This window comes from Myotis yumanensis, unplaced genomic scaffold (assembly GCF_028538775.1).
Source record: "Myotis yumanensis isolate MYYU_CA2020_CCGP unplaced genomic scaffold, mMyoYum1.0.hap1 SCAF_6, whole genome shotgun sequence".
NCBI classification, from domain to species: domain Eukaryota; kingdom Metazoa; phylum Chordata; class Mammalia; order Chiroptera; family Vespertilionidae; genus Myotis; species Myotis yumanensis.
Window position 1 is genome coordinate 21,532,193 of NW_027223757.1, and position 26,200 is coordinate 21,558,392.

Below are 26,200 nucleotides of genomic sequence, written 5' to 3' on the forward strand. Positions count from 1 at the left end.
GCAGTGAAAATGCATGAAATAGAGCAATGCTTATTTACATGGATTAAGTTTGCAATGTTCAATATAAAAATAAGAACTATGCAGAATGTTATGTATAATTTGATACCATATATATACACACAAAAACAAAATAGTAATAAGTAGGGCTATGTACATATGTAATAAACTACCAAGACATCCTGGGAATGATCTAGAAAAACATTGGGATGTTGATTTCCTCTGGTAGAAGAAAACAGGGAAAGGATGAGAATGTGATCAGAGGACGATACAAAAGATGCCACTCTATTCATAACTGTTATTGCACAACTGAGCAGTGGGTACATAGATGACTAATATGCAATCCTTTACACATATCTGTATGTGGGAAACATTTTCATAATAATTAAAAATTAATTTTGAATATGCATTTGTTTTTTAATAAGTGCTGTTTCATAAGGAAACTCCATAGGGCTTTGCAATTTCTAAGCCCTAGGCAGGCTCTCTCTTTGAGCCCAGCATGACTTGCCTCCTCTCTTTTTCCTCCACTTGACATTGTCTTCTATGGAGCAACTGCCACCCACTGTTTTTTAGGTTCATTGCCTACTGCATTTTATTTTTTTATTTTTAAAAATATATATTTCTTTATTGATTTCAGAAAGGAAAGGAGAAGGAGAGAGAGACAGAAACATCAATGATGAGAGAGAATCATTATGGGCTGCCTCCTGCATGCCTCCCACTGGGGATCAAGCCCGTAACCTAGACGTGTGTCCTTGGCCAGAATCGAACCTGGGACCCTTCAGTCCGAAGGCTGATGCTCTATCCACTGAGCCAAGCTGGCTAGGGCTGCCTGCTGCATTTTAATAGAAGATTCAAGTTTAATCTATAAGGAGTATATATACAATATATAAAAACAAAGCATAAATGCCTCAATTGTGATATTTTAATGTGCAACTATTAGGCTTAAAATGATTTTGGAGATATGAAATCTAAAAAATTCTGAAAGTTTATTTTCTTAATTTTAAGAATATTTGCATTAAATGATCCGTAACAAATACACTGTATTTGGAGTAGCAATATATATATATATTTTTTTTTAAGCAGACTACCCAATGCTGACAACAGTGTTACTATTAACAGTCATGACCTTTGTCTTATGGGATTTGGGGCCTGTTAAATTATATCACAGCCTTCAGGTGAGATAGTTCAAGGCTATGAATGCCCTGAGTCAGGTCTCCTTTGATATGAACCTGGACTAGCTCTCATTGCTTCTAGAACATCTCAAAACAACTTTCATTGTGAAGATAAACTTCAACATTACCATCTGATTGGGAAGCAAATTTCCCCCTAATCATTAGCACAGAATAGTAGGTGAATGCAAATTGTCTTTAATGTTAAATGGAATTCAGTCATAAGACTCTCTGTCTTCAAAGGCCACAACTCTGCTTACAATGACCCTGAAGCTCTCACTCTGCCCCTCATGCACGCCAGCACACACAAGGTCACAGCAAATACGGTTAGAGCTAAGATTTGATCCTCCTTTATCTGACCTAAGTACCAGGGGGCAAAATTACCATAATACTTAAAAATAATTCAAGATGAGAAATGTACATATTTGGAAATCATTGGTCTATACCAGTGATGGCAAACCTTTTGAGCTCAGCGAGTCAGCATTTTGAAAAACCCTAACTTAACTCTGGTGCCGTGTCACATATAGAAATTTTTTGATATTTGCAACCATAGTAAAACAAAGATTTATATTTTTGATATTTATTTTATACATTTAAATGCCATTTAACAAAGAAAAATCAACCCCAAAAAATGAGTTTGCGTGTCACCTTTGACACGCATGTCATAGGTTCGCCATCACTGGTCTATACCATTGAGATTGCCCTTCAAAGTTTCTTAGTAAACTTGAAAAGCCGATAAACACATTTAGCAAAATATATGCTGCAAAAATAAATGTGAAAAAGTGATGTTCTATACCATCATAATATTTGCAAAGCTATGATCATTAAAAAAGTGGCTATTAACAGGTTAGTTGTTTCCAAATTGCTGATCCCTCCTGAGATGGAATGTGAGTCCTTAGTGTACCATCTCCCAAAGAGTGACAGTGTCAGAATAGGTTCAGAGGGTCCATTCTTGTTTACCAAACGCCCATCTTTTAGTACCTAAAGAAACAGTGGAAAAAGGATAGTCAGCTTCATGAAAATATGCATTACAAGCAGAATAATATTTTTTAAATAGTCCTATTTTGATTAAGTAGTTCTAGCTTTTCTACTGGTTTCTTATTAGACACTAGACGCCTGGTGGATAAAATTTGTGCAGTTGGGGAGTTCCCTCAGCCTGGCTTGCGCCCTCTCGCAGTCTGGGAGCCCTCAGGGGATGTCTGACTGACAGCTTAGGCCCACTCCCCCACCCCCACGGGGAGCGGGCCTAAGCTGTCAGTGGACATCTTTAGCGCTGCTACGGAGGTGGGAGAGGCTCCTGCCAATGCCGCTGTGCTCGCCAACCATGAGCCTGGCTCAGGGCTTCTGGCTGAGTGGTGCTCCCCCTGTGGGAGCGCACTGGCCACCAGGAGACAGCTCCTGCATTGAGCATCTGCCCTCTGGTGGTCAGTGCATGTCATAGCAACAGGTCCTTCTGCCATTCGGTCAATTTGCATATAAGCCTTTTATTATATAGGATTTTCCCTAAAATACACTACATAATTCACTAGCCACTTAAGCACTGTATACTAAATATAGTTGATCAGTCCCTTACACTGGGAGTTCTTACCCATCAAAATCACCTGTGGAAATCTGAAAAAGTACAGGTCCCACCTTCACAAGATTCTGATTTACTGGATCTGAAAAGGGTCCTGGTCTCCATTCCATTGGCACATGGATCTATTCTTCCAATCCTGTGGCCTATTTCTGGCAAGCTTTTCCTCCCAGTGGTTAATGAACTTGGTTAAGATAAACCTTTAGTACTAAGAACTTAAAAATGCATCCTGATATTTGTATAATGCTTCCCTGTTCACTAAATGCTTTCACATGAATTATCACATTTGAACCTCACCAAATCAGTGAGAAAGATATTCTATGCCTTTTATGGATAGGAAATTCAGAGGTTAAATTTAACTGACTTGCATAAAGTTCCCTAAAACATTACAGCAAGATATTTCCTACATTTGTGGTTATGGTCAATGACATTTCACATTTTTAGCATAAAACTAGGGGTGGGGAAAGACACACAGCAAATGTGTTGAAATCCCTGCAGAAGTGATCCTGTAAGCCAATGTGTAAATATTTTCTGAGGAGAGTGCATCAGTCAAGGAAATAGTAGTACTCCAGCAGACATGGCCAGCGTGACTCATATGAAAAACCTGTCTTCTGCCTGGCCAGCATGGCTCAGTGGTTGAGCGTCAACCTATGACCAGGAGATCACGGTTTGATTCTCAGTCAGGGCATAAGCCTGGGTTGCGGGCTCAATCCCCAGTGTGGGGTGTGCAGGAGGCAGCTGATCAATGATTCTCTCTCATCATTGATGTTTCTATCTCTCTCTCCCTCTCTCTTCCTCTCTGAAATATATAATATATCATATATATATATATATATATATATATATATATATATATATATATATATATATATAAACCTATCTTCTGATCACTCTAAAAACAATATTAACAGAAGGGCCATGACTTGAAAGGTCTCTAGGAAAATAATTTTTTTTTTTAATCAAGATTTGGTTTTGGTTTATTTGGCCCTTTTTGAAGAAAGTAAGCACCCAGATTCAATGTGGTCTCAGATAACCAGCCCTACAGAGGAGAAGCACATTATCTTAGGCTTTCATAGCTTTATGATAATCTGTTCCATGAATACCCAAGCCCTTGTGTTTTAATCCTGTGCTCACAAAACAAACTTCTGATCCATAGCTTCAGTGTTTGAGAGGACTTGCCAATGGGTAGCCTTCTTGAGGCAAAAGTTATTTTTCTCCAGGTAAGTGAATCTATTTTTAAAAGTAATAAATTGGTCCTCTCTGTTGTCATCTTGTGAGTTTGGTTAGTGTCTGCTCATTAGAATATGATGAACTTCAGGGAAAGTAATGCCATAGGGAATCTATACTTGAGAAATGAAGACCAGTACTCTGGCCATGGAGCTCCCTCCAAGCATTGTTACACCAAAACCCTGCCTACCAGCTGGCAAGTGCATCTTTTATATCCTTTTGATGTAAACTATATCTTATTTCTTCTTTCAACAAATAAGCTAGAGAAGATGAGACATGATCCAAATGATAAATGTACCATAAAGTACCCAACTTAAAGGATAGTGCAACTCCTTCCTTACTCCCTCCCTCTCTCCTTCCCTACCTATCCCCCCACCCCCCCCCCACCCCCCCCCCCCCCCCCCCGTCCATGCAAGAATGAAGGGCTAGTACTCAGGCATGGGAGACAGCGTGACAAGTTCTGAGAATTGTTGAGTTGAGACCTACAAATACTATACTGTTAATTTAACTATTTGCTCTCTTGTATCATTCTCTAATTGTTGTTCCCAGCTACCTAAAACCATTTGGGATCTTTTTTTTTTTTTTAAAGTAAGACAAACAAAGTAAATAACTGTGTCCTAGTTTCTTCATGCTCTCCACCTCCTCATTAACTACCACCATCCAACTTCTTCAAATACCAATGTGGTTCAGAGTGAAAGTAAAATGGAATTTCTGACTCAGGACTTATTTTAAAAATGATTTTTAGAGATAGGAAGGGAGGGAGGGAAGGAGAGAGGGAGGGAGGGAGGGAGGGATAGATATCAATGTGAGAGAGAAACATCGATTGGTTGCCTCCCACACATGCTCTGGCTGGGGATCGAACTCACAACCTGGATATCAAATCCACCCACCACCTTTTGGTGTACCAGAAAATGCTCCAACCAATTGGACCACCGGTCAGGGCTCTGGCTCTGGACTTTTAATCTGGTCTGGAAAACTCCATAAGTTTTTTGTCTTTCTCCGTAAATGAGATGCTTTTGTGACGTAAGTGCTCAGTCTCACTCTAGGGTAATTTCTCAATGAGACAGATACATTTCTATGAGTACATGACAAGGGGGAGGAGGATAATATCAAAGTACTACCCAGAAGACTAGAGATTAGATTGTGTGTTCAGTTTACATGGCAGGGATTATGAGAATACAGGGCCACCATACTACCTGACCCCTCATCTGTATGAACCCTGCTCTCCTTTCTCTCACTTGAAGTGGCCTCACATATTTTCAATTCATCTATACTTATTTGTGCCAGACTGGCCACCTTTGAACTGCTGGATTACAGTTCCAGAGCCCTCACTTCATATCTGATTATGATTTTCTGTACTTGGCATTTAAGCTTTTATTCCAGCTTCATTTGCTCATGAGATTCTACCTAACCAGGTTGTACGGCAACCAAGGATTCCCATTCCCTGGGTTTCTCAGCTTTAAGAGAAACCATTCTGTTGGTTTCACAGAATTAAATATTTTTATAAATATGATATATCCCGATCTGATAATACAGGCAGGCATGACCATCAGCAATCTACATTTTAAAGACGTTCTTGCTTAATGCTTTAGGTGATTTAATGTAGATCTTATTTTTCTTATAAAAAATGCAGTGACTGTACCCTAGTTACTGCAATCCTGCCTCTGTTTGCCACAATTCAGAGAAGACATGAAGGTTCAAACTGGTTGAGTGTGTGTGGACTGGCAGATAAAAACCTACAGTCTTAATTCTAATTTGAGACCAGCTTAATTTATAAATTAATTTGGTTATAGCCACTATAATTTGTAAAATAAATATCTAATTTTACATTTGTTTCCACATGCAACAAAAGGACATTGAAAATCTGTAAACAAATATTTTTCAACGAATGGGGCCTTGAGCTCACAGGTTCTAGGTATCTTATCATGTTATTCCAACCAAGTGTCATCACTTTAGAATTACTTGCCGTAAATGTAAAAATGGCCCACATACTTCCTCCTCCTTTATTCACGCCCTTCTGCAATGTGATTTTACAGCTCTATCCATTGAGAGATCTGTATCATTTATTTCTCTAACCTTTGAAACTACTTTGGGCATGTGACTTGCTTTGGCTAATGAGACATTCACAAACATGGTGTAAGCAGAGACTTGAGAAAAACTTGCCCATTGTGGCTTTCCCTCTTGCTGCTCTTGGACTCCTTCAAGTCCAAGCTTGCTGGAAGAGGAGAGAACACAGGGAGAGAGTGGCCCCAATCATTCCAGCTGTCTAAGACAAGGCCATCACACACCAGCTCAATCACCAGCTAGTGGCAGATGCATGAATGAGCCCAACCAAGATCAGCTAAGCCTGTTCCAAACTAAAACAGCCTAGCTACACTCAATTCACAGTGTCAACCACAAAGTACCAGCTAATAAATGGTTATTGTCTAAAGCCATTAAGGTCTGAGGAAGTTAGCTACACAGTAAAATTTAAGTGATACAGTTGCCATAACCTATTTTGCTTGGCTTCAGAGAACAGATAAAATAAAAATACTCTTCAAGTCCTCCTACCTCAAATTTTCCAGGTGACAAGTGAACTTTAGTAAGTAGCACTTCAGGAAAAACATACTCTGTTCTGAATGTACCACTTAGGGAGAATATGTCAAATCTTGTCAAAGCTGTTTCTACTGGTTGTCCACAAGTTGTCAGATTAGTCGTTTTGCATTTCAGCATGGTGCATACCTATGTAGAACAGATGTAGATAAAATGCAATGCCTTACATCTAAGTTACTTGTACTAGAATGATGGACTCAGTTTATAACTATAGCAAAGTAACTATTTCCTCATTTGATAAAAGATTTGGATCATGTTTCTTATCATTAACAGCTTTATTGGAAATGGCCAATGATTTGAGAACCAAGCCCACCTCCTGGGCAACAAATGGATGGAAAGAAAGAAGTCAGTTTAGAATTAGACCTAAACCACTAATTTGGCGCATCAGATTATTAGGTGGCCCAAGAGAGTAGAGATCTCTCTGCAACAGTAGTACTAAAGCTAATATTATGTTTAAAATTTTGACCATCCCTTTTCCTCCATATCCTTTGTATAAGAGAGAGCAGTGGGATACAGAGTATAATGAGATACAAATGCATAGGCAACACTATATGAAAGTTTGAATTTTAAATATTTGTCATTGGAAAGAAATAAAATGAAAAAACATCTGATAACAAGAGAGACTAAGATCAAAGTGATGTCCTTACTCAGTGTTGACTTTAAAAGCTAAAACAAAACTGTTTATATTCAGATACATTGGCAAAACTACATAAGAAAGCCTTATTGAGGTTCACTATAATATGTAAACTAGTTCATTAGTCAAATAGAAAATCATCGCCGGAACCGGTTTGGCTCAGTGGATAGAGCGTCAGCCTGTGGACTGAAAGGTCCCGGGTTCGATTCCGGTCAAGGGCATGTACCTGGGTTGCGGGCACATCCCCAGTGGGGGATGTGCAGGAGGCAGCTGATCGATGTTTCTCTATCATCAATGTTTCTAACTCTCTATCTCTCTCCCTTCCTCTCTGTAAAAAAAAAATCAATAAAATATATTTTAAAAAAAACAAATAGAAAATCATCATGGTCAGGTTAATAAATATTCTCTTAAATGTGCTCTAAGCAAGCAATCCGATTATAGTTAACTTCTATTACAAATATCATTATTACTCCTAGTGTGTGTTTGTGTGTGTGTGTGTGTGTGTGTGTAATGCTGTATTGGCAATGCGTGGAGTCATGTAGAGAATAAGCACTTGGCTCCCTGGGGCACACATGGAAGGTGAACCCTATAACTACTGATACCTAAGCACTCCCTTTCACCTGAGCTGAGATTACCTGCCAGTACTCTCTTCTCCTTCGGCCGTGAAGTCCTGTGAAAGCTCCTAGAACATACACTTCATTCTCTTCTTTTCTTAACATTCTGTAGCTTAAATGGCAGCAGAGATCTCTGTGACAGACTGTAAGATTTCCTGCATTTTCAAAAAGTGCTGTGAAGTTGAACGCATCTCGGGAAATAAACCCACTGAAAGTATTTTTCCGGACTGGGAATGGTTTGATGGTTGTGGCATAGGCACTCCAGTCCACGGCTGTGGGGTAGGCAGGAGAGGTTCGGGGACGCGAATCCACTTCTGAAACAAGGAGCCTTCCCGAGTCTGTTTCCATATCATAATGGTATACCCGGGGCGAATGCGGTGCATAAATACCACTGCCTGCGAATGGAAAAGGAGTGTTTTTAATACAAAACCAACACTGCCAGTTTCCCCCTCAGAACTGAGCACATGGTCACATCACCACGTTGGTCCCAACGAGACAGCACACAGGCTTCTAGTTACAGGGAACACCCAAGCGCTTCTCCTGTTCTCTACGGAGGGAGTATAATAGACGTTTGATGTCTCGTGTCAAATAAACTTTGACTGTAACAGGAATGTTTATGAGCATTGTGGAAAATTAAAACCAATATAAAAGTCCTTGTATTTGGGAGTACATGAAAGGTAGGGAATAGTAATACAAAATTCTCTCCTGGTCCCCACTATGCTGGTGTCTCCATATCACTCCCAAATGTTTCAACACTCTTCTCTCCAATGGGTAGGTCTAATTCCTTTCCCTTTGAGTGCAGGCTGGACTTTGCAACTCACTTCTAATGAATGGAACAGGGTAGAAGTGACGGTGTGTGATTAATAAAAACAGCAGTGCAGCTCCCTCTCTCACTCACTCACTCTATCTATCTATCTATCTATCTATCATCTATCTAAAGAAAGTCAGCTGCCAGGTCATAAGGATACATCACACAGCCTATGGAAAGGCCCAAGTGGCAAAAATGAAGGTCTCCTGCCCATATTCCCTGAGGAACTAAGGCAGTGGTTCTCAACCTTCTGGCCCTTTAAATACAGTTCCTCTTGTTGTGACCCAACCATAAAATTATTTTCGTTGCTACTTCATAACTGTAATGTTGCTACTGTTATGAATCGTAATGTAAATACCTGATATGCAGGATGGTCTTAGGAGACCCCTGTGAAAGGGTCGCTCGACTGCCAAAGGGGTCGCGACCCACAGGTTGAGAACCGCTGAACTAAGGGATCCTGCCTATACAACCACGTGAGGCAGCCCTCCTGGAAACAGGCCTGCCAGCCCCACTCAAGGCTTCAGATGACCACTAGCCCAGCTAAGGGCTTGACGTAACCCAAGGAGATAGTCCGAGCCAGGATCCCCCAGCTAAGCTAGTCCCAAGGAGTGACCGATAGAAAAGGTGAGATAATAAATGTTTGTCGTTTTAAGCTACTTTTTACTGTGAAGGTAAACTGTTCCAAACGACATACCAATTAACACGCTCCTCTGTCCTTTGCCAATGTTTGAGCAAATCATGTTTACTTCCATGCTTTGCCACTCACTAGCTGGTAGCCTTTGGCAAGTTACTTGCATGCTCTGTGTCTCAGGTTTCTAACCTGTAAAAGTGGATGGTAGTACTCATCTCTCAGAGTTGTTGTGAGGATAAAGAAATAATGCACAGAAAGGTCTTACTGTAACCGTAGCTGCTCAAATCAGTCACTAGGGCCCTAGCCTGTTTGGCTTAGTAGATAGAGCATCAGCCTGCGGACTGAAGGGTCCCGGGTTCGAGTCTAGTCAAGGGCACATGCCTGGGTTGTAGGCTTGATCCCCAGTTGGGGGTGTTGGGAGTATGCAGGAGGCAGCCAATCGGTGATTCTCTCTCATCATTGATGTTTTTATCTCTCTCTCCCTTCCTTTCTGAAATAAATAAAAAATATATTCTTTTTATTGATTAAGATATTAGATATGTGTCCTTATCCCCCATTACCCCCCTCCATCCCTCCCACTCATGCCTTCACCCCCCTGGTATCTGTGTCCAATGGTTAGGCTTATATGCATGCATACAAGTCCTTTGGTTGATCTCTCCCCAAAATATGTTTTTAAAAAATCAGTCACTAGGCTTTGAGTGTATGTGTGAAAAGTTGAAAGATATAGTGGTTAGTCCCTATAAAGAAGCAAAAAGTTATGACAGCTCACATCTGAGGCATTAGCTTCTCTGCATTTAGAAGTATTATCTGCAAACCTCATCTGGTCATAAATTACCTGTCATATTTTGTTGCACATGGTGTATATTTGCCGCAAGAAGATTAACTCTCATGCCCATAGCCCAAGCTGAGTGGAATTCAATAGCTGTCAATAGGGGCAAAACATTCATCCACGCTGTGGGATACAGAATGGTGTCCACATGGAAGTCTTTCACCAGGGCCACAGCAGGGTCGTGGAAGAGTATATCGAAGCATGTGAAAATGCCAAACCTTCCAAAGGTGGTGTCGAAAGTCACCAGCTCCGGCTTTTCAGGGGCATCAAACTGAGGCTCAGAGTAGAGGTGGTACTGTAACAAATGCATAAGACAAAACCAGGAAAAGCTTCTTTACTGAAGAGATGACTTGTTAAAAAAAAAAAAGAAAGAAAGAAAAAGAAGAGAAAAAAACCCCTCCAAAGTTAGTACTAGATTTGGTTATGGTCAACTGAGACCCTATAGGCAGTGAATGAGACTGGTTATTGGAAGTAAAAGGCCAAGGAAAAGGAATACAATATCTCCTCCCCAACCCCAGCCTGCCCAAATTAGAAGACAGATAACTTCCCATAAATTATAGGTTATGACTTTCTTAAAAGCTGAAGAAGCTTTTTTAATGTATCTAGGTGTCAGGGATTCAAAGAAGAATGCTGTTATTGAATCCCTGACCCTAGAAACATAATAGATGCACAATAAGCACCTGTTAAGTGGATGAGGGGTGCTACCTCCCTCTTTACAGCGTCCCATCCAAAATAATTTCAGAGCTTTCAAAATTGCTGAAATTATAAATGAAAAGAAGTTGTCAAAACCCACAAAATGAAGAAAACTGTAAGGAAGCTGTTTGAAAGTTATGTGATTATTTTTTTTATTTATTTATTTACTTACTTACTTACTTATTTTTGTTTTGTTTTTTTAATCCTCACCCAAGGATATTTTTCCATTGATTTTTAGGGATTATGAAAAAGAATGGGAAAGACAGAGAGAAATATCGATGTGAGAGAAACACATCAATGGGTTGCCTTCTGCAGGAGCCCCCACCAGGGCCTGGACCAGGGAGGAGCCTGCAACCGAGGTACATACCCTTGACCAGAATTGAACCTGGGACCCTTCGGTCTGCAGGCCAACACTCTATCCACTGAGCCAAACCACTAGGACTGTGTTTTATTTAGAAATACAAAAATAAATATACAATTTTTTTTTCTGTAGCAGTATGTGATCAAAAGCATTGAAAAACAATTGGGTTAATATCACTTCTTACATTTCAACTGGGACTTCCAGCAGATTATTTCTCCACTCAAAAGATTCTGGGTGGAGAAATTGTTAAAAGATACAATTTAAGATGCTTAGAAAAAGTGTGGGTGGGTGTGGAAGAGGATTGACACACTGACATGCATATCCCATATCCACTTAGAAGGCTGGCTCTTTCCCTGCCAATTTGGTATAAAATTATGGCTAAAGGTTATTTTGCTCTTCTAATTCAAAGTTTATAGTAAAAATTTTCTGATCTAACCTTAAATTCATAAGAGGGTAATTCAGTTAACTGGTATGAAAAATAAAGGGAAAGATAGTTTTTGTAATTTGATAGAAAACAGGGAAATTAACTTCTGTAAAACTCATTCATACAATTTAGAAACATCTTTATATCATTTCAGTATTAAATGGTATCCAGACCACAGTCACCTTGGTATCCTTTGAATTAATATTAAAATTACGTTTTTATACACAGAATGATTTATCTCAATCATGGACTATTGCAACATCTTTCTAATAGCTCTTTGCCTACATTTTTTCCCAGATTAGTTTTTTCTAAAATTTGACTTTCTTTAGTGTTTGCCTTAACAAAAAATCTCTAATAACATCCTATATGGGGAATAAAGCTCAAAATACTTAACACAGCATTCATCCCCCTCATAACAGTCATCATTCTACATACCCACCCTCTCTTACCTTGTGGTAACGTGCCACCAACTGTCCCTTTGCATCATATACCACGTTGGTATTGTACTGATAATAGCCATTAGGAGGACATGTGGAGTCCTGAGAATTACATCGCTTTTTGTCCCCAATATTTGCCAAGACATAGATAGAGTTGTTCTTGGCCAGGCAGCTGAGTCTTGTTTGTATGGGTGTGTGACCAAATCTAAATCAAATTTTAATGAAGAGATTTTAATAAGTCAGACAGAGAAAGACAAATACTGTATGATATCACTTATTTGTGGAATCTAAAAAGACTGAATTCACAGAAACAGAGTAGAATAGTGGTTACCAGGAGCCAGAAGATAGGGGAATTGAGAATATGTGGTTTAAGAGTACAAACTTGCAACTAGTAGGTAAATAAGTCTTGGAGGTCTAATGTACAGCATACAGATAATAATATTGTATTATAGACTTCAAAGTTGCTTAGAGACTAGATCTTTTTTAAAATATATATATATTTTATTGATTTTTTACAGAAAGGAAGGGAGAGGGATAGAGAGTTAGAAACATCGGTGAGAGAGAAGCAACGATCAGCTGCCTCCTGCACACCCCCTACTGGGGATGTGCCTGCAACCAAGGTACATGCCCTTGACTGGAATCCAACCCGGGACCCTTCAGTCCGCAGGCCGATGCTCTATCCACTGAGCCAAACCGGTCAGGGTGAGACTAGATCTTAATTGTCCTCACCATAACAAGAAATGATAGTTATATGACATGATAGAGGGATTAACTGGAGCTATGGTGGTAATCATATTGCAATATATAAACGTATCAATTTAACACATTATACACCTTAAATTTACACAATGTTATATGCCAATTATATCTCAATAAAAAAGGCATTTCAACTTTAAAAAGTATTTAGTTACTTCATATATAAATAATAATAACAATAGGACAGATAGATGGTCAATAGATATATGAAAAAATGCTCAACATCACTAATCATCAGAGAATTAAAACCACAATGAGATTCACCTCACACCTGCCAGAATGGCTACCATCAATAAGTCAATAAACAACAACTGCTGGCGAGCATATGGAGAAAGGGAAACCCTTGTATACTGCTGGTGGGAATGCAGACTGGGGTAGCCACTGTGGGCAACAGTATGGAGTTTTCTCAAAAAATTAAAAATAAAACTGCCTTTTGACCCAGTGATCCCACTTCTGGGAATATATCCTAAGAATCCCAAAATACCAATTCTAAAGAATACATGCACTCCTCTGTTTATAGCAGCATTATTTACAATTGCCAAGATCTGGAAACAGCCCAAGTGCCCATCAGTGGATGACTGGATAAAAAAGCTAGGGTACATTTATACAATGGAATAGTACATGGCCATAAAAAGAAGGAAATCTGCCCGAGCTGGTTTGGCTCAGTAAATAGGGTGCAGGTTACATTCCTGGGTTTGATTCTGGTCAAGGGCATGTACCCAGGTTGCGGGCTCAATCCCCGGTGGGAGCTGGGCAGGAGGCAGCCAATGATCAATGATTTTCTCTCATCATTGATGTTTCCATCTCTCTCTCCCTCTCCCTTCCTCTCTGAAATCAATAAAAAAAATATTTTTAAAAAATGGTTGAATGAATGAAAAGATTAATTATTTAAATTTGACTATATCTGATGATAATGCAAGCCAATTTTCTGTCAAAATGTTTTTCTTCTCCTGTAGGGCTATAATAGAGGCACTTACTAACCATATAGAAGAGCCTGTCCCCCAACATTTACTAGTTCCCATAGTTACTGTGACCTTTGACTCATCCATACATTTGCATCATATGTTGTTTTTAACAGGAAATCCAGAACTCAGTCATACTGTGAGATTAAAAATAAATGGGCCATCCCAATTCCCAAAACTTCTAGGCAGAAAGACTGTCCAGCTATTGGCCTCTTTTTTACACGAAATAAAATTTCTTACAAACACCACAGAGAAATCAGCTCAGGACAGGAAGGGTGGGAAGAGGAAATTGTCCGAGGTCATGTAACCCAATATTCTCTCTTTTTTTCTTCTTCTTCTTTTTTTTGTGTGCAGTTAATCTCTCTAGAGCAAAGAAAAGCCCTTTCCTGGTAGCCCTTATATAAATGTCAGAATAACCAGGAGTGCCTAAAGAAGTGTGGTAGCTATAATCCTCCAGCAAAAATATGGCAGAGGGCCCTGACCGATTTGGCTCAGTGGATAGAGTGTTGGCCTGTGGACTTAAGGGTCCCAGGTTCGATTCCAGTCAAGGGCATGTACCTTGGTTGCGGGCACATACCCAGTGGGGAGTGTGCAGGAGGCAGCTGATCAATGTTTCTCTCTCATCGATGTTTCTGACTCTCTCCCGCTCCCTTCCTCTCTGTAAAAAATCAATAAAATATATTTAAAAAAAAAGAAAGTCTGATTTATAAAATATATATATATGTATATATGTGGCAGAGAAATGTTACATAAACTTCATTTGATGTAAAAGAATGAGAAAGTATGAGAGGGCAACATAGTGAGAGGATCTGAAAGATGAGTAAGAATAAGTGGGATAGAGTGAGAGACCTTTCCCTGAAAGGTTTGAAGTGTACAATCTGTACCTCAATAACCTCCAAGTCTTATTAGGAAGTAGGATTTATATATTAAACATACATCCACGTCTATTAAATATGTTGCATTAGATTCCTAGATTACATTCCTAGATTACTTTTTCTCAGGAAAATTACCTTTATGAGCCTAGGAACATGCAAAGTTTCATAGCATAAGTCTTATGATTCACTAGAGCAGTGGTTCTCAACCTTCTGGCCCTTTAAATACAGTTCCTCATATTGTGACCCAACCATAAAATTATTGTCATTGCTACTTCATAACTGTAATGTTGCTACTGTTATGAATCGTAATGTAAATATCTGATATGCAGGATCGTCTTAGGCGGCCCCTGTGAAAGGGTCATTCGACCGCCAAAGGGGTCGTGACCCACAGGTTGAGAACTGCTGCACTAGAGAGTACACAGTGAGGTCTTTCTGCCTGAGAAGCAGATTCCAATACAACTGCAACATGGTACCTTTAAATAGAGACATGGAAATGTTTTCCAAACACAACCCACTGTCCACTTCATAAATTAATTTACTACTTGTATCCATGAGTTCCTCTCCCCCTTCATCAGCAGTCCTACTTAGAAATGTCCTGTTTACATATTTTCTCTAAATTGAATAAAGATATTAAATGGTATCTAAGTGCAATTTTTTAAATCTAACCAATGCCAAGATAAATATACCAATAACATACCACCAGATACATGATAATTCAGGATTTAACATGTTGCGGTGGTGAACATGCGCATTTTAGAGAATTGCAGCACTTTTGCACAGACAACTAGGACAGAGACAATACCTTTGGGGGTCTTGACATGGAATCCAGTCCACCTGAGGGTCTGGGATATCCTCCAGATAAGGGAAAATGGTTTCCCTGGTAAATTTCCATCCATAAAGTGCATCTTCTGGAGTCACGATAATTTGAGCACCCTATTCAAAACAAGTCCAATCAAAAGTATGTCTCCACGTGTAACACAGACAATGCAACACTGCAACCTTCCACCAGATTTCATGTCCCTGCCATGGATTAAGATTAGTAGAAATAAAAGAATACCTGCTCAGCTGCCTGCTTTATCGCTTTCTCCAGAACATCTATATTCTTGTTCCTAAGGAGCAAGGCATCGTCGCGAGAAACAGGTGTCTCTGTGCCCTTTGGCCTTAGGACAGCATGTTCATACACGGCAGCTAGAAATGTATCCAGTGCACTGACATGCAAGGTAACCAGGGCAAAAACTGCCACAGAGGCTTGAAAGGAGGAAGTGATCATGGCCAAGGTCTAGAGATTTCTGAAAGTGCAAGTGAAATTCATGTCGCATTTATAAAGGGTGGCGCCCGAGTGCTTATTTTGTAATCTTATGAATATTATACCCAACCCACTTTTGAGAAGAAAATATTGCCATTAAATGAATACAATAAAAAAGCATTTCAAAGATTGTACAACATCTACTATTGATAAAATTTGATGTCAAATTTCAAAAAAAAACCAAAATTGAAATGTAGTACAATTACACCCTTTAAGAGAGAGAAAATTAAAGTAACTCTGATGTGAAAAATAATAACACAACATACCTGCGCTCTCTCTTTCCCAAGGTTAGTCTGAGAGTCCAAGATTCATGAAGGTTATCTGTAAGATTAGGATGGGATGACAATTATTAACTCAAACAGTGACAATTTAGTCATGTAATGATCCTGAATGTTTCGTGTGCTTTTGTTGTTAGGCCCACAGAACAACTCTTATTTGAGTAAACAAATCTAGACTATTTGGGGTCCTGGGGATGAAATGGGGGCAGAGTACCTGAGATCAACTCCTGGATCTTGCCAAGCAGGACATGGCAGGTGCCCATCAACCACGAGGTGGAGATACAACAAAAACACCAAGGAACTCAGGATAGTGCGGAGCCGCTTCGAGCCCTGCCTCAGCCTGAAGGACGTCCTCGTCTGGCCTCTCTCCCAGAAATGACATGACATTAAGTGAGCTGAGAAGTAAAGAGTTGGAAATAGCGTGTACAACACTGATAGCATTTCCTCATGGCAGCAAGGATGACACATCAGAATAAGAAGCACGAAAAACCAGGTTCTTCTTTTCAAACTATTCTCTTGATAATTGTATACAAAAAAAAAGGAAAGAAAGAAAGAGAGAGAGAAAGAAAGAAAGATGATACTATGTCTCCAAAAAGGACATAGTGGTAAGAAACAATGTTTTTGTCCCTGTCCCTGTGGAGGCTTTCATATGTCTTCAAAAGATTGTTTGAATCTGCCTTTTTGGAAGGAAATGTCTGCTTGAGCAGAACCAGCCTGAACTTTATTTTTTGGTGCCTGGTCTCATGCAAGTGAGACTTGGATGGGCGTTCAACTGCTCGGACAGCTAATGCAACTAAAACCAAGAGGAAATCGGAGAGTTATGAAATGTCATGCCCTACTGAATGGAAAGGGTTGTGCCACAGGAAGTTGCCAGTAGCCAACTGTTTTTGACCTACGGCCTCCGTGATTTCACGTGGTTCAAACTACCCTCTGCTTTCAGCTCTCAGAAGTTGAGGAGCTGCAAAAGTCCCTTTGAACTGGTAGCATGCTCCCGATTCCTCAAAGGGAAAACAGTAACCAACTCTCTTGCAGACTTTGCTTGCAAACCATTAACTTTAGTTCCCATCCAACTATGCCCAAAGTTCATTGCATTCACCGAAAGGAACTTGTAAAAATTGTTTTGGTCGGTGCTACAGACTGAATGTTTGTGTGCCCCTCCACCCCCCAAACTCATATGTCCAAACCTAATTCTTAGTGTGATGTATCAGGAAGTGGGGCCTTTGCAAAATGTTTATGTCATGAGGGAGGAGCCCTCAAGAATGGGACTCCTCCATGATTTGACTCATGCACATAAAACCAGTGGGGAATGAAGTATGGTAGCAATCATCTTTAACTTTAACCCTGCTGTTTAGCTTCTGTACTTATTTGCTTTTAAGTTATTTTGATTTTCTGAATTATATAAATCATCCCATTCGATTAAATACCCTATTGATTGTAATGTGAGTATCCCATGGGTTGTGGTCATACTGGTCTTAGAAAGCACATTTTCCTTTACCTGGGAAGGACAGCACACTTATCCCAAGGTCAGAGGACTCCAGTTAACGTGTCGCTGTTGACTCAGTGTTCCGGAGACCCAAAACTGTAATTTAGATAACATGCTTAAGTCTGACCAGGTTCCTCATTCCAGACCCGAGGGGTCTAGATAATATGTTTCTGTCAATTCAGTGATCCAAGAGACCCAAAACTGTAATTTATTTTATTTTTTTAACATATTTTATTGATTTTTCACAGAGAGGAAAGGAGAGGGATAGAGAGTTAGAAACATCAATGAGAGAGAAACATCAATCAGCTGCCTCCTGCACACCTCCTATTAGAGATGTGCCCGCAACCAAGGTACATGCCCTTGACCGGAATCGAACCTGGGACCTTTCAGTCCACAGGCCGATGCTCTATCCACTGAGCCAAACCGGTTAGGGCCCAAAACTGTAATTTAGAAAACATGCTGCTTCTGCTTCTGTAAACTGCTTTTTGCAAATCAGGTTCCTCATTCCAAACCTTGGGATGTAATCAATACCTTTGTGATTTTTGCCTGTATAAGTCTGGTTTTGCGACCATCTTTTTACTATGAGATTTGGGGAATGGCCCCTCATAGTCCCGGATTTGCAATAAATATGACTGTTAAAAAAAGAAAAAAAAAAAAAAAAAAAAGAATGGGACTCCTTCCCGGCAGGTGTGGCGCAGTGGTTGAGCATTCACCAGTGAACCAGGAGGTCACAGTTCAATTCCTGGTCAGGCAGGGCATATGCCTGGGTTGCAGGCTTGATCCCCAGTGGGGGGCATGTAGGAGACAGCCAACCAATGATTCTCTTTCATCATTGATATTTCTATCTCTCTCCCCGTCTCCCTTCCTCTCTGAAATCAATACAAAAATAAATTTAAAATTAAAAAAAAAAAAAGAATGGAATTCCTGCCCTTATAATAGAATCTCTATGGAACTCCTTTGCCCCTTCTTCTATGTAAGAACACAATGTGAAGTAGGAATCAGGTCCTCACCAGATACTGAATCTGAACCTTTATCTTGGACATCCCAGCCTCCAGAACTGTGAGAAATAAAATTCCATTGTTTATTAGATGCCCAGTTTGTAGTATTCCATTACAGCAGCCCACATGGATTAAGACAGCTGCATTCAAAGATTGTGGCAAAATAAGGATGACCGCCTTATTTTCAGGACAACAGGAATAAATCCAAAGGAGCAGATCAAAGCCACTTGTTCATTTGTGTTGGCAGTTATAGGAACAAGCACTTGAAAGGATAAAACAATAAAGCTGAAATCCCAGGTACTACAGAAGGAGAAAAATGAAAAGATAGATTAAAAGTAGAAAAGTGTCAAGCTGTGGGACATTTATTGTTTTTATCAAACAATATGTGGATATTCAAACATAAAAGTTCAAAGAGTTTGAGTCAAAGCTGAGGGCTAGACCTGCAATCAAAAATCTCAAAGGTTTGAGAAAATGCTCCAAGGAGTAACAGTTTTGTGGTTTAGTTTATATATTAGTAAAATCAAAAGTCTACATGGAAGGATGGTTATGAAATCCATTGGTGGTAGATAAGGAAGTGAGAGGCTGCAAAGCAGGGAAATCTCTAGGACTGAATGAAAAATAAAAATGGAGAGATGCATACTTCTTTTACATTGATGGGTGCTGGATAGTTAACACTTAACATACAAGTAACTGTATAGAGGTATGCAGGTAAATAATAACAACAAGGCATGCTGGGGTGGTCTGGCCCCGGTACTGGGTGTTTATCTCTGGAGGTCTAGAGAAGATTTATTCTGACATTCTAAGCTTATTCTCCTAGAAGCACAAAAACAATGGAAAGGGCTTGTTCAATGTAAAGATTAATCTATCATATAGGCCTTAGGACATGACTTCCCATGATAACCTATGCAGTTAGGAATTTGTATGAACGGAATATCCTGTGGTTAGTTTCAGCTCTTGAGTGTGTTAGGTCTGCCGGGTAGCCCTGTTTTCATTCATCAGAGCATCACAGTAATTCACCGATTACTCACCTTGTTCATGTTCAATGGGCAAGGATGTAAAAAAGCATGTTTAATGCCTAAGATAGGTCACTACTTACGGGTCTGTCTAGGTGAGGCCTTACATCCCTGGATCCTATCTGTTGTCCTCTTTCCAAGGCCGGTGGCTCCTCCAATCACCCCTGACTTCCTGTTTTGGTTTAGTTTCTGGGTGGCCAGCAGCTGGCCTGAGGGTTCTGCTCCCGTAGGCACCAGGAGAGGGAGGATTTGTTTTATCCTAGCCTGGCAACCCTGATTTCTGGGCTTTTCTTTCAAGCAGTCGTAGGGGCTGGGTAACACAGGCCAGGTGGAATTACACGGTTGCTACTGAGCAATGTCCAAATGGCCAGGGGAAGTAACAGAGCCAGAGAAGTTAGCCCTTTTCTAGCCCTAAGACCTACGTTGACTCTTACATTCAGATTATATCCTTCTCTTTAGCCCATTGTTCTTTTATTGTAATGCAAATCCACTCTAGAACTTTCCCCCATGTGGGCATAACTAAATTCCTGTATGGCCTTGCATCTAATTACTGATAACTCACATAGCAGGAATTTTTCTCACTTTAGTTATAAGAGTCAGGATGGTATGGAGTGATGGTTAATGGCATGGACCCCGAAGCCAGAGTGCCTAGGTTTGAATCACTTCCCAGCTGGCTGACTATGAGTAAGCAATGTGACCTCTCAGTACCACAGTTTCCCTCATCTGCCAAAGGTGGTAGGTAGTATGTGCTGAATAATTTTTGCTGTTATTATTGCTTCAAACCCAGAAGATGGTGGTTCTATTGGAGGACAATGCCCAGGGAAGCTTTGACCCAGGTCTTTAATTCTCTCTGCCCCTGTGCCCACCTGTTCTTGGCTACTAATTTGTTAAAAAAAAAACTTCAACCAGTCCATCGTCTCTGTTTTCTCATTGTTCTCTCTCTTTCCACAAAACCTTCCGTGTCAATCTGCCCTGACTGGTTTATCCTGAAATTATTAACTGAAAGTCCATTTCTACCAGCTACTTTTGAATGTTTTCGTTCCAACTGTACCACAGATTTTTCTCTCTGATCAATAATTCTAACTCCTTAATTCATTCATCACAGATTTTTTCAAAAAACAGATACACACACAACACACACGTGCATACAACTTACCGAGAAACTCTATTACTTATTCATTACTGTTGGGAATGCGGAATGGCAGAGCCAGCCACCCTGGAAAACAAGCGTGGCAGTTACTGAAAAAGCTACTTATGGCCCCACCCCATCCTGGATGGAACAGTAAACAGTGAGGTAGGGCAGAATCCCAGTGCCTCCTACATCCTGTTCCCTGTTCTGGAAGAGGACAGGACAGTGCTGGTGGAGAGTTGAGAGGCCCCAGGGCAGGAAGAATTTCTTTTTTAATATATTTTATTGATTTTTTAAAGAGAGGAAGGGAGAGGGATAGAGAGTTAGAAACATCGATGAGAGAGAAATATCGATCAGCTGCCTCCTGCACACTCCCCACTGGGGATGTGTCCCCAACCAAGGTACATGCCCTTGACGAGAATAGAACCTGGGACCCTTCAGTCCGCAGGCTGATGCTCTATCCATTGAGCCAAACCGGTCAGGGCAAGAATTTCTTTATGAGCTGTTACTTCTGATAGGTTGAGCCATTAGCCAAAGTGACCACATGCAAAGACAGAGAAGAAAAGCCGACATCTTGCATTTGTCTGCTTTGAACACCCAGAATCAGAGTCACAGGCCATAGCGCTGCTAAATGGAATTCATTTCTATGGAAGATCAATGATCAATTAATGAACAGTATATACGTGGGAGTGCTTGCTCCTCTAAATCAACTCACCAAGGTCCTGAGAGCTGTGTTAAGACAAATTCCCCAACAACAAAAATGAAAGAAGTCGTGGGCAGGTCTTCCTTCCCTATGCATTTCCCCCCAATATTGCTGCTTTTCCTTGAGATATTTTTTTCTTTCAGAAGATGCAAGGGCATGTATATAGTCCAGTGTTGCTGCTTTCTTACTATGAGATGATAGTGCCACTTCCTAATGCATAGCCCTGTCCTCCCACTATTCGTGTTCCACATCTAGAGACAGGACCTGGCTCTTGGGAATGGACTCACCAACAACTGAGTGACTGATCTTCATCAGCTAAGTAAGAAGTAAATAATAAGAGGTGAAAGGACCCAGTAATAGTGATAAAACAGAAAACAATACAGGAAATGAATATGGCCCAAAGTGCTGAAAGTATATGAAGAAAAGTTATTAATATTATGTTCAAATATTTATGTACACTGATTTTAATTTTTTAAAGGAAAACAACTCTATCAGAATTCATCCAACAATTGATTTCATGGTGGACATTTTCAAAATCCATATGTATAAAAGGCTAATATGCAAAGTGTTCTCTCAGGAGTTCGACCAGGAGACTTGGATCGCTCGCTATGATGTGCGCTGACCACCAGGGGGCGGCACGGAACATGGCAGGTGACCAGCGGCAGCTGGTGGTGACGGGGCGGTGCTGAGGGAGTGAGGGAAGAAGGAGGCGGGGAGGTGGAGAACCTGATTGGCCCTGATCGCCAGCCAGGCTTAGGGACTCTACCTGTGCATGAATTTCTGCACTGAGCCTCTAGTATATAATAATGTGACAACTGATTTGGTATTCAAATTTGTTTTGAATGACAAAAACTTAAAAATGAAATAATAATGTACTACTTTTTGTATTTGTCATGCTTTTTGTCAAGAAGAAACAGACTTTGAATGATTTGTTTTAGTACTGATGACAAAATTGCACTAAACTCAGAAGTCGTGCTGAACCCCAAGACTTCCTAGATTGTCACCTATAACTCTCAACTACAAACAGGCTGGGAGTAGAACAGGCTGTGGATTTTCTGAGAAAACTAGTGCAAATGTTTAAGATTTGCAAGTTGTTCTTAAAAAAGGCTGAATAAGCAGGCTTTATTTAGTTCTCTTTGTTAATACCGTAGATGTGTTTTTCTTTGTCTGAATATGCTATTTGAGTCTTACACTCCTATGAGTTTTTCATAAATAGAGGACATATGATATTGATACCAAAGGAAAGATAACTATCATAGGACTAAACTTTGGGTCATTCCTTTTTTATAAGATTGTATATAAACAGAGATATGTGTTTCTTTACTTTCATTTACTAGTAATTGTACTTAGTGAAAATCAGTTAGAAAATTATGTTGGTATTTATTATCCACCTCTTTTACCAGCTAGATTTGAGGAGGTATATTTATCATATTTAAATCCTCACAACTTGCCTGACCGGTTTGGCTCCGTGGATAGAGCGTCGGCCTGCAGACTGAAGGGTCCCGGGTTCGATTCCGGTCAAGGGCATGTACGTTGGTTGCGGACACATCCCCAGTGGGGGGTGTGCAGGAGGCAGCTGATCGATGTTTCTCTCTCATCAATGTTTCTAACTCTCTGTCCCTCTCCCTTCCTCTCTGTAAAAAATCAATAAAAATATATTTAAAAAAAATAAATCCTCACAACTTAATAAATAAGTAAATAGAATATTTCATTAATGTATGATATTTAATATCTATTATCCAAATCAAATTTCCTATGTAAAATAATGGGTTATTTGAGGGGAAAACTAATCATGCAACTACTATACTATCCAACAGCTGTATCATTCCCAGGCAGTTATCCCAAATTATGAAGACATGTTCACACAAAAATCTGAACATTAATGTTCATAGTAGTGTTATTTGTAATAAACATAAGCTGGAAATAATCCAGGTGTCCTTCAATGAATGATAAGGCAAGCTGTAGACCTGTACCATGGAATATTCCTCAGCAATATAAAGAAATGAACGATAGGTACATGCAACAATGTAGATGAATCTTAAGAGCAATGTGCTGAATGAAAAAAGCCCAATCCCCAAAGTTAATAACATACTATGTGATTCCACTTATACAACATTCTTAAAATGACAAAACTATAGAAATAGAAAACAGATTAGTGGTTGCCAGAGATTAAGGAAGGTGTGACTGTGAAAGGGAACTGGATGTTCTATAAAGAGGCAACATGAAGGATGGAGAATGTTCTGTATCTTTTAAAATATATATTGATTTTAAAGAGGAAGGGAGAGAGAAAAACATCAGTGATGAGAGAGAATCATCTATCAGCTGCCTCCTGCTCACCCCTTACTGGATATTGAGTCTACAACCAGGGCTGTGCCCTGACCAGGAATTGAACAGAGACCTCCTGGTTCATAGGTCAAGGCTCAACCACTGAGCCACGCCGATTCCATCAATATATCCTGGCTATGATTTTGTACAATAATGTTGCAAGATGTTTTCATTGGGGAAAACTTGGTAAAGAGTATACATAACCTCTGTATAGTAATTCCTTTTAAAAATATATATATTTTATTGATTTTTTTTACAGAGAGGAAGGGAGAGGGATAGAGAGTTAGAAACATCGATGAGATAGAAACATCGATCAGCTGCCTCCTGCACACCCCGTACTGGGGATGTGCCCACAACCAAGGTACATGCCCTTGACCAGAATCGAATCTGGGACCCTTGAGTCCTTAGGCTGACACTCTATCCACTGAGCCAAACTGGTCAGGGCTATTAATTCCTTTTTAAGAAATATTCAAAGTGATGAATAGCAAGAACCTACAACCAAGATTACTTTATCCAGCAAAGCTATTATTCAGAATTGAAGGTCAGATAAAGAGCTTCACAGATAAGAAAAAGCTAAAGGAGTTCATCACCACCAAACCAGCATTATATGAAATGCTGAAAGGTATTCTTTAAGAAGAGGAAGAAGAAAAAGGTAAAGATAAAAATTATGAACAGCAAATACATATCTATCAACAAGTGAATCTAAAATTCAAGTGAATACAAAATCTGATAAACAGAGTAAACTGGTGACTATAATAGAACCAGGGGCATGGAAAGGGAGTGGACTGACAATTCTTGAAGGGAAAGGGGTGTGGGAGTGCAGGAAGAGACTGGACAAAAATCATACACCTATGGATGAGGACAGTGGGAGGGGTAAGGGCAGAGGGTGGGGTAGGAACTGGGTGGAGGAGAGCTATGGGGGGGAAAAAAGAGGAACAACTGTAATAATCTGAACAATAAAGATTTAATTAAAAAATAAATAAAATAAAATAAAAAATAAAAAATAAAAATGTTTTGATTGATTTTTGAAGAGGGAGAGGGAGAGGGAGAAAGAGAAACAACCATCGCATGCCCCCTCCTGGCATGTACTTGCATGTGCCCCAACCGGGAATCCAATCTGCCACTTTTTGGTGCATGAGACAACACTCAACCACCTGCTCAGCCAATTAAGCCACACTGGCCAGGGCTTTGTATTAATTCTTACAACTGCATGTGAATAAAAAATGATCCCCAAACTTATAAAGTTTAATTAAAAATATAATTTGTGATTTATTTGTCCTTTTTCTTTTTCCTTTGATTAATTTATATATCACATATGCATAGGTTGCAACATGGTCTTAACACAAAAGATACATTTTCTTGATTACTATTACATGCTACATTTACCCACATAAAATAGTCTCTTTTTGTTAAAGGATTCTTTTAAGTTAGGCACCTTTGTTACATTTAGAAGAATATAAACATATAAAAAGATAAATGAACACAACGATTTCCTTTGATAGTTCCACCCTGTCTTTTGGTTTTATTGCTCAAAGTTCCTCTATTTTTTAACGTTTTTTTCTTTTTGGTCATTTATTTTAATATGACTTGCAAAATCATAAAATGAGGAAGCTACAAGGTTAGTTTCATACAAAGTGTCTTTAAATACACTGGTCTCCGCGGCGGCATGTGTTGACAACAGCCTGTTGGGAATGGAAACAGAAAGTTCTCTCACCAGAAAGCTTGGAATCTTTGCGTTGACTTTGAACTCTCAACAGTCAATAGCGCTGGTAGCGGTACTAGAAGGTCGGCCCTGGGTCCTGGGGGGCGCTGGACGCCGGGTGGTGGAGGTGGGAGCCCAGCCGCCGCCCCGCAGGAAGCTGCCGGCTGCTCGCCGGGTGCAATAGCGGCCCCGCGCGGCAGCGTCGGAAACTGCAGGCACTCCGTATATTCTAGGCCACTGGGAGGAGGAGAGGCGACCTTGCCAGAGCCTGTGCTCTGCCATGAAAAGCATTGAAGTGGGACCAGGGCGATTTAAGCATTGAAGCTGGGGGAGGGTGACCGAGGCCTGCACCTGTTCTGCACCCTATACAATGCAGCGGGCCGGGGTCACACTCCTTCCTGGGGTTGTTCTGGGAAACGGGGGAATCTGTGACATCCCTCCCGCCTCCCCCTCCCCCCATGCACTTCCAGCACTGGACCACCCTCTGGAGGTCTCATGATGCGAAGGGAATTTGGGGGAGAGGGAGAATGAAGAGTGCATGGAATTTGTGGATATTCGATTTGGGCAATTAATGTCAAAAAGTATTCCAAAACTGTCGTACTTCAAGCCGCTCTCCATCATCCCCAATCTTGGTTTTGTCATCCTTTACATTTTTTTTTTTTTCTGTTCGTTTTGGTGGTG

At 40.1% G+C, this 26,200-nt stretch overlaps 1 protein-coding gene and 1 pseudogene across 3 annotated transcripts; one reads left to right on the top strand and one right to left on the bottom strand.

Moving 5' to 3' along the window:
- Positions 1 to 1,040: 1,040 nt before the first annotated feature.
- Positions 1,041 to 25,599, bottom strand: VNN2 (vanin 2). 3 transcript variants are annotated; one of them, XM_070417718.1, is made up of 10 exons: positions 25,532 to 25,599; positions 16,381 to 16,561; positions 16,155 to 16,209; positions 15,640 to 15,871; positions 15,385 to 15,515; positions 12,002 to 12,194; positions 10,081 to 10,369; positions 7,828 to 8,201; positions 6,517 to 6,687; positions 1,041 to 2,147 (listed from the first exon to the last, which is right to left on the bottom strand). In XM_070417718.1, exons 4-10 carry the CDS (start codon positions 15,850 to 15,852, stop codon positions 1,965 to 1,967), a joined length of 1,554 nt encoding a protein of 517 aa, XP_070273819.1. In that variant the 5' UTR covers positions 15,853 to 15,871; positions 16,155 to 16,209; positions 16,381 to 16,561; positions 25,532 to 25,599; the 3' UTR covers positions 1,041 to 1,964. The 3 variants fall into 3 exon arrangements, with proteins under 3 accessions (XP_070273819.1, XP_070273820.1, XP_070273821.1); XM_070417719.1 differs by lacking the exon at positions 25,532 to 25,599 and adding an exon at positions 17,662 to 17,676 and having other exon boundaries at positions 16,381 to 16,528; XM_070417720.1 differs by lacking the exons at positions 6,517 to 6,687; positions 25,532 to 25,599 and adding an exon at positions 20,817 to 20,850.
- On the top strand, positions 19,350 to 21,822 carry LOC139012827 (splicing regulator RBM11-like; annotated as a pseudogene).
- Positions 25,600 to 26,200: the final 601 nt, after the last annotated feature.

Excerpts from the sequence above, each read along its gene's own strand:
- VNN2 (XM_070417718.1), bottom strand. The coding sequence starts at position 15,852 with ATGATCACTTCCTCCTTTCAAGCCTCTGTGGCAGTTTTTGCCCTGGTT. Across the intron at positions 12,195-15,384 it reads CCATGTCAAGACCCCCAAAG|ATTTGGTCACACACCCATAC; the intron begins GTATTGTCTCTG and ends AATTTGATTTAG. Across the intron at positions 6,688-7,827 it reads GGAGAAGAGAGTACTGGCAG|GTATGCACCATGCTGAAATG; the intron begins GTAATCTCAGCT and ends TGTTCTACATAG.